At 44.2% G+C, this 12,282-nt stretch overlaps 1 protein-coding gene across 2 annotated transcripts in view; it reads right to left on the minus strand.

The window, feature by feature from the left end:
- The window catches only part of rfx2 (regulatory factor X, 2 (influences HLA class II expression)), a 220,443-nt gene that overhangs the window by 22,832 nt on the left and 185,329 nt on the right, over window positions 1-12,282 (minus strand). For both annotated transcript variants that reach the window (XM_063032557.1, XM_063032556.1), the window contains exons 14-15: window positions 9,955-10,104; window positions 8,432-8,640 (exon numbers count right to left, since the gene is read on the minus strand). In XM_063032557.1, the coding sequence (XP_062888627.1) occupies window positions 8,432-8,640; window positions 9,955-10,104 (359 nt within the window). The remainder of the gene's footprint in view (window positions 1-8,431; window positions 8,641-9,954; window positions 10,105-12,282) is intronic.

Raw genomic sequence — 12,282 nt, forward strand, 5'->3', positions numbered from 1 at the left:
GGGGGACATTTCACTGGTAGAGGGAAGAATGAATTTGATTAAATACCAGCAAATTATGGAAGCAAACATCACACTGTCTGTAACAAAGCTGAAGATGAAAAGAGGATGGCTTCTACAACAGGATAATGAACCTAAACACACCTCAAAATCCACAATGGACTACCTCAAGAGGCGCAAGCTGTAGGCCTCACAGTCCCCCAACCTAAACATCATCGAAAATCTGTGGATAGACCTCAAAACAGCAGTGCATGCAAGGCGGCCCAAGAATCTCACAGAACTAGAAGCCTTTTGCAAGGAAGAATGGGCGAAAATCCCCCAAACAAGAATTGAGACTCTTAGCTGGCTACAGAAAGCATTTACAAGCTGTGATACTTGCCAAAGGGGGTGTTACTAAGTACTGACTATGCAGGGTGCCCAAACTTTTGCTTCGGGCCCTTTTCCTTTTTTGTTATTTTGCAAGTGTAGAAGATGGAAATAAAAAAAGTAATCTTGCTTAAAATATTAAAGAAATGTGTCATCTTTAACTTTATGCCTTTTGGAAATCGGGTCATCTTTTACTCGCTTAGCTATTCACAGTAACAGAAATTTTGACCAGGGTGCCCAAACTTTTGCATGCCACTGTACACTACATCTACTGCTCTACATTCAATGTGTTTAGTCACATCCTCAAAAAATTCAGTCAGGCTTGTAATGCACGACCTGCCTTCGAGAAAGCCATGCTGACTATTCCTAATCATATTATGTCTCTCCAAATGTTCATAAATCCTTCCTCTCAGGATCTTCTCCATCAGCTTACCAACCATTGAAATGAGACTCACTGGTCTATAATTTCCTGCGCTATTTCTACTCCCTTTCTTGAATAAGGGAACAACTTCTGCATACCCCAACCCTCCAGAACTTCTCCCGTCCCTATTGATGATGCAAAGATCATTGCCAGAGGCTCAGCAATCTCTTCCCTCGCCTCCCACGGTAGCCTGGGGTATAACTCGTCTGGTCCCGGTGACTTATCCAACTTGATGCTTTCCAAAACCTCCAGCACATCCTCTTTCTTAATGTCTATATACTCAAGCTTTTCAGTCCGCTGTAAGTCATCCCTACAATCGCCAAGCTCCCTTTCCATAGTGAATGCTGAAGCAAAGTATTCATTTAGTACCTCTGCTACCTCCGGTTCCATACACACTTTTCCACTGTCACACTTGATTGATCCTATTTTTTCACATCTTATCCTCTTGCTCTTCACATACTTGTAGAATGCCTTGGGGTTTTCCTGAATCCTGTCCACTAAGGCCTTCTCATGGCCCCTTCTGGCTCTCCTAATTTCTTTCTTAAGCTCCTTCCTGCTAGCCTTATAATCTTCTAGATCTCTAACATCACTTCGTTTTTTGAACCTTTCGTAAGCCTTTCTTTTCTTCTTGACTTGATATCAAACACCATGGTTCCTGTTCCCTAGCATCCTTTCCCTGTCTCATTGGAATGTACCTATGCAGAACACCACACATATATCCCCTGAACATTTGCCACATTTCTGCCGTACATTTCCCTGAGAACATCTGCTCCCAATTTATGCCTCCAAGTTCCTGCCTGATAGCTTCATATTTCCCCTTACTCTAATTAAACACTTTCCAAACTTGGCTGTTCCTATCCCTCTCCAATGCTATTGTAAAGAAGATAGGATTGTGATCACCATCTCCAAAATGCTCTCCCACTGAGAGACCTGACACCTGACCAGGTTCATTTCCTAATACCAGATCAGGTACAGTCTCTCCTCTTGTAGTATTATCTACATATTGTGTCAGGAAACCTTCCTGAACACACCTAACAGACTCTACCCCATCTAAACCCCTCGCTCTAGGGGGATGTCAATCAATATTGGGGAAATTAAAATCTCAAACCACTCAACCCTGCTATTATTGCATCTTCCTCGAATCTATCTCCCTATCTGCTCCTTGATGTCCCTGTTACTATTGGGTGGTCTATAACATAGAAACATAAAAAGTAGGTGAAGGAGGAGTAGGCCATTCGGCCCTTCAAGCCTGCAATGCCATTCAGTACAATCATGGCTGATCATGCAACTCAGAACCCTGTACCTGCCTTCTCTCCATATCCCCTGATCCCTTTAGCCACGAAGGCCATATCTAACTCCCTCTTAAATATAGCCAATGAACTGGCCTCAACTGTTTCCTGTGGCAGAGAATTCCACAGATTCACCACTCTCTGTGTGAAGAAGTTTTTCCTCATCTCGGTCCTAAAAGGCTTCCCCTTTATCCTCAAACTGTGACCCCTCGTTCTGGACTTCCCAGTAAAAAACACCCAGTAGAGATATTGCTCCCTCTCAGGTCACATCATCCCCAGAAGAGATCCAAAGGATCCAGAAATCTGAAACCTGCCCCCCACAACAATTCATCAAGCACACCTGAACTAGGCATCTGGGAGTAACCGTGTGTCTCTTCCATGTCCACAGAATCTCCTGTCTGCTGCTCTAACTGTGGAATCCCCAATCACTACTGCACTCCTCTTCTCTCCCCTCCCTTCTGAGCCACAGAGCAACACTCAGTGCTGGAGACCCAGATGAGGCTTCCCCCAGTACATTATCTTCCCCTATCCCACCGCCAACAGTATCCAAAGAATACTCATTATTGTAGAGAACATCCACGGGGTACTCTGCACTAACTGCATATTCTCTTTCCCTCTCCTGACAGTCACCCACATACCTGACTCCTCAACTTAGGGGTGACTATCTCCCTGTACGCCTATCTATTACTTCCTCATTCTCCCATATGAGCTGAAGGTCATTGGGCTACAGCTCCAGTTCCTTAACGTGCTGCAGTTCGCTGTACTTCATGTAGATGTTCTTATTAGGGAGACTGGAGATTTCCCAGAGTCCTCACATCTCATACAAAGAACATTCATCTAACCCTAGACCCATTCGGACCCCACTAACTATGTTGTAATAGATGAAGGAGGAGAGAAAACTAATAGAATCTTAATTAGAGCCTCCATCTGTTATTGCCCAAGCCTGTCCACTCCAACAATAGCCGCTCCTAAAATGGCTGCTCAACTTAACACTTCATTTAGTTTTATTGGCTTTTGCCAAGTGCCTAATAGATCATTATGATTACAGCCCACTGAAAAGTTCCAAAATGTCCCAAGCTCTTTTTAAAACTTGTACTGCCTCCGCCAAACAAGCAATTGCTCATGATGATTGCAGGATATAAGATCCCTAAGTGCATCATCTTACATTTCTGAGAACTAAGGTCCATCTGATATCACTCTATCCCTCTTACAAACTGATCATTATCATTTTTAGTCAAAAAATATTCTCACTATCAGTAACACTATCAATCACTGTGTCACCTGTAAAACTAACTAATTATATATCAAAGAGTCAGACAGTTAGATAGTACGAAAACAGATCCTGCAGTACAACTCTCTGAGCTAGTTCTAGTTCAATTTCAAAGTTCAAAATAAATTTATTATCGAAGTACCATATATTACAGTGAGATTCATTTTCACGCAGGCATTTATGAAAAAATACAGTAGAATTTTATGAAAAACTATACACAAATAAAGACTAACAAACATTAATGTGCAAAAGAAAATAAATGTGTAAATAAAAATAATTATGAGTTGGAAACAGTTCTTGAAAGTGAATTGGTAGATCGTAGAATCAGTTCAGAATAGTGGTGAATTAAGTTATCCCCACTGGTTGAAGAGTCTGATTTGACTGATATTCCTTTAAAATCCTCACATCCATGTGCACGTCCAAATGTCCGATGATCGTTGTAATGTTCTGCTCCAAATCCACAGACAAGTTTGCAAAACAACGTAGTGCTGTATCGTAAGTAAATGATTCAGAGACAGGAAGGAGATAGAAGGCTTAATAACATGGTGTCATGACACAACATTTCCCTCAATGTCAGCAAAACAAAAGAGCTGGTTACTGACTTAAGGATGGGCACAGTTACATATGCTCCTGTCTGAGGAGCTGAGGTTGAGAGAGCTGAGAGTTCCAAGTTCCCAGGAGAGAACATCACATCACCAACAACTTGTCCTGGTCCAACTATACAGACTTCATGCCAAGAAAGCTAACCAGTGTCTCTACTTCTTCAGGAGGCTAAAGAAATTTGGCATGTTCCCAATGACACTTACCAATTTTTATCAATACACCATAGAAAGCATCCAATCTGGATGCATTACGACTTGGTATGAAAACTGCTCTGCCCGTGATGCAAGACACAACTTAACACATCCTCAGAACAATCCTTTCCTCTATGCACACTATCTATACCTCTTGCTGCATCAATAAAGCAGCTAGCATAATTGAAGACCTCATTGTCTCTGGACCTTTTCTCTTCTTCCCTCCTCCATCAGGCAGAAGGTAAAGAAGCCTGAAAGCAGGCTTCTCAGCTTGAACCCCACTGTTATAAGATTACAAAATAGTTCCCTAGTATGATAAATTGACTGTTGAGCTCACAACCTGCTTTGTTATGATCTTGCAGTACATGAGACAATAGTAAACCAATTCCAATTCTAATTAAGTACACCCACATCAACCACTTACTCTGGTGGCTATTTCCAAATTCTAATCACCAGTGTGAAAAATCTTTCTCTCGGGTCTCCTTTAAGTCCTTCCACTCTCACCGTAAACTTAGCCCTCTAATTTTAGACTTCTCTATTCTGGGGAAAAAGACTGTGACCATCCACATCTAATCTACTTATCATAGAAATGTAGAAAATCTACAGCACAATACAGGCCCTTTGGCCCACAAAGCTGTGCCGAACATGTATCTACTTTAGGAATTGCCTAGGGTTACCCTCTATTTTTCTACGCCCCACGTACCAATCCAAGAGTCTCTTAAAAGACCCTATTGTATCCACCTCCATCACAGTCACCGGCAGCCCATTCCATGCACTCACCACTCTGTGTAATCTAATCTAATCTAAAAAAAAACTTAACCCTGACATCTCCTCTGTACCTACTTCCAAACACCTTAAAACTGTGCCCTCTCATCTACATTCCTCAACCTTCTTCACTGCAGGGAAAACAGTGCCAGTCTATCCAAGAATCAAAATTGCAGATTATTTAACGCCACTTCCAGTACACAATTATAAAGAAGAATGAAATAACTGTTACTCTGGATCCGGTGCAGTGCAGCACAAACACAGACACCAAGATAAAGAACATAATAATAAAAAAACACGATAAATATAAATACCTAAGATAGCTGCTCGCAGTTTCCACTGCTGTTCTGCTGACATAAAGAGGGTTGTGAGTGGTATGAACTCTTCTGAAGTCGATAACCATCCCCTTGGTCTTGTTGACACAGAAGAAGAGGTTATTTGCCTGGCACCCAGGCCTCTGGTTCTTCCGCCACCTCTCTGTAGGCCGCCTCATCAGTGTTGGTGACAAGCCCCACCATCGTTGTGTCATTGGTGAACTTGACAATGTGATTACTCGGTGTTTGACTGTGCAGTCATGTGTGAGCAGAGTGTACAGTCATGGGCTTGGTACACAGCCCTGGGGGGCACCCGTGCTGAGAATGGTGGGAAAGAGGAGTGGTTGTACAACCTGACTATCTGAGATCTGTTGGTTAGGAAGTCTAGCACAGTGGTGTATCGAGACCGAGGAGCAGGAGTATGTTCACCAGGGACTGTGGGACAATAGTGCTGAATGCCAAACTGAAATCCAGAAACAAATAACACAAATAAGAGTTGCAGGTGAACACAGCAGGCCAGGCAGCATCTATAGGATGAGGTACAGTCACTGTTTCGGGCCGAGACCCTTCGTCAGGACTAAATGAAAGAAGAGATAGTAAGAGATTTGAAAGTGGGAGGGGGAGGAGGAGGGGGAGATCCAAAATGATAGGAGAAGACAGGAGGGGGAGGGATGGAGCCAAGAGCTGGACAGGTGATTAGCAAAAGGGACATGAGAGGATCATGGGACAGGAGGCTCAGGGAGAAGGAAAGGGGGAGGGGGGAAGCCCAGAGGATGGACAAGGAGTATAGCGAGAGGGACAGAGGGAGAAAAAGGAGAAAAAAAATATATAATAATAAATAAATAACAGATGGGGTACGAGGGGGAGGTGGGGCATTAACGGAAGTCAGAGAAGTCAATGTTCATGCCATCAGGTTGGAGGCTACCCAGACGGAATATAAGGTGTTGTTCCTCCAACCTGAGTGTGGCTTCATCTTGACAGTAGAAGAGGCCGTGGATAGACATATCAGAATGGGAATGGGACGTGGAATTAAAATGTGTGACACTGGGAGATCCTGCTTTCTCTGGCGGACAGAGCATGGGTGTTCAGCGAAACGGTCTCCCAGCCTGCGTCGGGTCTCGCCAATATATAGAAGGCCGCATCGGGAGCACCGGGAGCGATCCCCGCAAAAAGCTGGGGGGGTGGGGGTGGGAAAGATGTACTCAGTGGTGGGATCCATTGGAGGTGGCGGAAATTGCAGAAAGTTATATGTTGGACCCAGAGGCTGGTGGGGTGGTGGGTGAGGTCAAGGGGAACCCTATTCCTAGTGGGGTGGCGGGAGGATGAGGTGAGAGCAGATGTGCATGAAATGGGAGAGATGTGTTTGAGAGCAGAGTTGATGGCGGAGGAAGGGAAGCCCCTTTCTTTAAAAAAGGAGGACATCTCCTTCGGCCTGGAATGAAAAGCCTCATCCTGAGAGCAGATGCGGCAGAGATGGAGGAATTGCAAGAAGGGGATGGCATTTTTGCAAGAGACAGGGTGAGAAGAGGAGCTTAGTGGTGGGATCGCTCCCTACGCGACTCCCTTGTCCATTCGTTCCCCCACCCCCGTCCCTTCCCACCGATCTCCGTCCCGGCACTTATCCTTGTAAGCGGAACAAGTGCTACACATGCCCTTACACTTCCTCCCTCACCACCATTCAGGGCCCCAGACAGTCCTTCCAGGTGAGGCGACACTTCACCTGTGAGTCGGCTGGTGTGACTGGGGTGATATACTGCGTCCGGTGTTCCTGATGCGGCCTTCTATATATTGGCGAGATCAGACTCAGACTGGGAGACCAGACCAATGGTAGCGAGGGAGGAAGTGTAAGGGCAGGTGTAGTACTTGTTCCGCTAGCCACACATTTTAATTCTACGTCCCATTCCCATTCTGATATGTCTATCCATGGCCTCCTCTACTGTCAAGATGAAGCCTCGCTCAGCTTGGAGGAACACCACCTTATATTCTGTCTGGGTAGCCTCCAACCTGGTGGCATGAACACTGACTTCTCTAACTTCCGTTAATGCCCCACCTGCCCTTCGTACCCCATCCGTTATTTATTTATTTATTTTTCTCTCTCCTTTCTCTGTCCCTCTCACTATACTCCTTGCCCATCCTCTGGGCTTCCCCCCTCCCCCTTTCTTTCTCGCTGGGCCTCCCATCCCATGATCCCCTCACATCCCTTTTGCCAATCAACTTTCCAGCTCTTAGCTCCATACCTCCCCCTCCTGTCTTCTCCTATCATTTTAGATCTCCCCCTCCCCCTCCCACTTTTAAATCTCTTACTATCTCTTCTTTCAGTTCATCCTGACGAAGGGTCTCGGCCTGAAACATCGACTGTACCTCTTCCTAGAGATGCTGCCTGGCCTGCTGCGTTCACCAGCAATTTTTATGTGTGTTGCTTGAAATTCCAGCATCTGCAGATTTCCTCGTGTTTGCGTCCAGAAACAAATCTTTGTTTTCTAGATGTGTCAGGGCCAAGTGCATTGCAGATGCTATGGCATCTGTCGGTAAGCATATTAGAGAGTGTCCAGTGTGGTAGGAATGAGATTTTGATATGTGCTATTACCAGCCATTCAAAGCAATTCATGATGATTGGCATTATTTAGTTCTGAGACTGTAGAGTTCTTTGGTACAGAGATAATGGTGGCTGATTTAAAGCATATGGGGACAGCAGCTTGGACGAGGGACGAGGGACGTGTTGAAGGTGCCCATGAAGATGTTAGTGAGCTGGTGTGCACATTGCCTGAGTACTCGGCCTCTTCTAATAACTCAACCCCTCCAGTCCCTGCAACCTCCTTGTGACTCTTCTCTGTACCATCTCTAGCTTATTAACATCCTTCTTAAAGCTGTGCGCCAAGTATGGTCTCATCAAAGCTCTGACCAATGAAGGAAAGAGATAACAAACACATTTTTCACTACCCTGTCAACCCATTTTGCACTCCTAGGGTACTTGTTCTGCCTGCCATTCACCTCATACATTGACATCCTAACGTAAATAATAAATAATAAGAATCCCTGTAAGTTCCAACTTCAGAAGCAATAATCAACCATTAGTCTCTGTCCCATGACATATTTCTGTGTGAAAGCAAGCCCATTCTGCTGTTCTTCACCTACCTCAGAGGACCCCTACTTCCCACAGCTTTGCAAAAAGAGCTAGAAGGGGAAATAGTTGTCATCCTGCAGCAGTTACAGACCTGTAGAAGGACCACTTCAGAAGGAACTGGCGAGCAGCTTTTGGAAATCCAGGGCTGCCCTCGTGAGGCTTCAGGACCTGATTGACAACATTGTCAAGCCAGGATGCCCACTCATCCAGGGAGCTCTGCTGCTGTAGCGTCATTTTAAAGTCCTGCTCCAGACGCTGCACCATTCCCTCCTCACACTGGCACACCCACGATGCTTGCTCCTGTTGAAAAACCAGACTGAATTTCACATCGATTTCCTAATATGCTTTTAGACCAAACCATAACCCGCTGAGTTTTGAATAGGTTGGAACTAACAGTCAGTATAAGGCCATCGTAAACGGGTTCGCTGATAAGTTAAGACACAGATGAGTCAACACAACCGAGTGACCAGGAAGTAGAATCATTAGAAGGGAACCAGAGCAAATGGCTGGAACTATAATGGAAGATCACTGTCTTCCTATGTCGAGTTGGAGGAAACTTTACAAGATCAACAAATCAATACCACACAAAAAACTGCATTTGGTCAAGGGATAAAAACAGAAAGTTCTAGAAACACTCAGCAAGTCAAGCAGCATCAGCATCAGGTTAGCTAAGTTTTGGAATAAATGGGCCACTTTCAGGTTGGAGGTAGGTAGCTAGTGGATTTAGGGATCAGTTCTTGGTCCTCGTTGTTTACTATTTATAACAAATACCTAGAGGAGGAAACAAAATGTAAAGTTTCCAAGTTGGTTGATGATATGAAAATACAGGAAGGGCATATGATGACATCATTGTGTAGCAGGATAAAGCTAGACTGAGTGATTGGATGAAAGGCAGCTTGAACATCATTTGCATACAAAGGGAAGTTGTCTTTGGGTTGTGATGATTGGATAGCTGGTATATGAGACGGAGGAAAGGGACTGTGGATAATATGCTTGGAAGAATACTGGTATCTTCACATGGAATGGTCAAAGTCAAAGTCCAATTCTAGGATGTAAACTTGATAACAAACAGCATAATAAATTATGTCAATAAACTATGGAGTTTGTGATGACACTAGAGGACATTACTTATGAATTTTAAATATCTTGAACATATTAAAATGAAAGAATTGAAATAAATAAGGAATCTCTGAAGTAATTAATTCATAGCTAGGAAAACATCTTAGAGGAAGGGGAAAGTAAGGGTGAAAAAGTTTTCAGGATGGTAGTGTGGAAGAGCCAAGACTTAGCATTTAAAGGTAAGTGTAAAGTGCACAGCTTTGAAAGGAACACTTTTTCAATCATCAGTGTGAAGAATGAAATAAAACAAGAGCATGCCGGGATGGGATTAAAACAGCAGGTGGTGGATTTCATGAGTTAATGGAGAAGTACAAATCGGTGTGAGGAAAAGGTGATGATGACAGCAGAGGAAGAAGGGGGCTGATTTGGCAGTTGAACAAGTTGCCTCAATTTTAAGGAATTTACAGCTATTGGTATTTGTGGTTGGAGATGAGAGGTGGGGAAAGAGCACACGATCTTATGGTGCACAGTAATAATCCACAGGGATGAACTCACCTGTACGTTGGCAAAGTCAACACGGTTGAGGTCACTGAGCATCTGATTAATTTGCGATGTATTCTGTAGTACTGCTCTGGCAGCTTGTGCAAGGTGGTTCAGGGACGTGTACCTGCGCAATGTTTGTGCAAAGGCACTTACAACTCCCACCTTCAAAGGAAACAAACTAGTCAACAAACCATGCTCAAAGTGGATCAATTGCATTTCACAGCACCAACATCTCAACTGGATTAAAAAATATTCCAAAGAAACAAAGACTGCAAAACACAAACACATGAAAAAACTGGGCTCCCTTTGGAGACAATATGACTCTATACTTTAATGCAGGGGTCCCCAACCTTTTTTGCACTGCGGACCGGCCGACCGGTGCGGGGGGGGGGGATTAGGGCTGCCAACGGACAAGAATAGCAGTCAAATACGTTGTGTTTACCCCGAGAAAGACTACAATGACCATGAAGCCTTGCGCGGTCACCAGTGCGCATGTGTGTACGTGCTGATTTTTTCCCTGCAGATCGTTTTCGGCGATTCTGTTCGGGGCCGGGGGGCAGGGGGGTGTTAATCACAACCAGAATATAGGTGATAAGTGGCTAATACACTCAATTTCGTTGCTAAAAGGGTTTATCTAACGAATTTAATATTAAACACACAGCGCATATTTTCCTCGCATGAATATAATGATAAGTCAATTATCAGGGGAGGACGGGGAGCTTGAAGTAAGTGTTGAATGAACTTCCAGTAGAAGTGGCAGAAGCAGGTTCGATATTGTAATTTAAAGAAAAATTGGATAGGTATATGGACAGGAAAGGAATGGAGGGTTGTGGGCTGAGTGCAGGTCGGTGGGACTAGGTGAGCATAGCATTCGGCACGGACTAGAAGGGCAGAGATGGCCTGTTTCCGTGCTGTAATTGTTATATGGTTATATAAGTCAATAGCATCATAACATTTTAAGTAACGTTTGGATATTAAACACACAGCACATATTTTCCCCGTATGAACATATAAAATCATTGCAACACACCAATATCGCTGAATCAGTGGGAGCTCTGGGCTTGTTTTCCTGCAACAGCACGGTCCCATCGAGGGGTGATGGGAGACAGCGATACTCGAACGGGGTTCCTTATGTCCAGTCTATTCCACGGTTCAGTTTTCGTTGCATTCGTTGCAGAAAACTCCACTTCGCAGAGAAATGTTGGAAATGGAAGCAACATTTTCAGTGCTTTCGTGGCTATCTCAGGATATTTAGCCTTGACTTTGATCCAAAATGCCAGCAGCGATGTTATGTCAAACATACTTTTCAGCCCGCCGTCAGTTGCAAGCTTAAGGAGTTGATCTCCTTCCCGCGCTGACACGGATGACGCGCAAGTAATGACCTCGCATGCGTAATGGCTCAACAGTGGGCGTGACAGGGAATGAGAAAAGGCGCCGCTGACTCATATCGTCAAATCATATTGTTTCCTCGCAGCCCGGTAGCACCTACTTTGCAGCCCAGTACCAGTCCACGGACCGCTGCTTTAATAAATAATGAAGGTATATCCTCACACTGAAGACTAAGATACATGAGATCCACAATGAGTTGACAGTTTGGATTCAGAACTGTCTTGCCCACAGAAAACAGAGTGCAATTGGTTGGAGGCCCACAACTTGTGGTATTCTGCAGGGATTGGTGCCTGACCTCTGTTGTTTGAGACATATATAAATAACCTGGATGAACACGTAGTTGGGTAGGTTAGTAGATCTAGATTACTGAAACTCTGTACAGTGCAGAGGGCTGTCAAGTGTTACATACCTCGTGGGTATCTTGTGACTGTCTTAGGACCATGATGTAATTGAGTACTTTGTGAGCATGATGGTGGGGTGATGTAATTTTTCAGCCAGTGTGAGGTCACGTGATGACATGTTCCCTACAGGTATATAAAGGGGAAACCCCTGTTGTCACGCAGTTTAGTTCGTCAGTTACGTTGTTATGCTGTGTAGTTTTGTTTTAAAGTGGAGTTTTACTTTCTATTTTAAGGTAAAATCGTTGTGCCGGCAGTTTCGCCAATCACTGCCAGTTTTTGTGTGTTGCACCTTTGATTTACCTTTACAGTCTAGTATTGGAGAGTGAAGACCTTACTAAAGTATGGGAACCCGAAGAATTGAGTAAAGTTGGTGTCATTCGGCGGTTTCATAAAGGATCGACCTTATTGAATCTTCGTTCAGGAATAGTGGCCTGCATCTGAGATAACCCCTGCAAGATCAGGAAGGTTTGTGCAGTGTTCACCATCCAGCAAAAAGGTCAGTTCCTTTAAGCCGTTTTATTCCCTTTGTTGTGAATTCCTTGGAAGGCAT

The sequence above is a fragment of the Mobula hypostoma genome, chromosome 24, assembly GCF_963921235.1.
Source record: "Mobula hypostoma chromosome 24, sMobHyp1.1, whole genome shotgun sequence".
NCBI lineage: Eukaryota > Metazoa > Chordata > Chondrichthyes > Myliobatiformes > Myliobatidae > Mobula > Mobula hypostoma.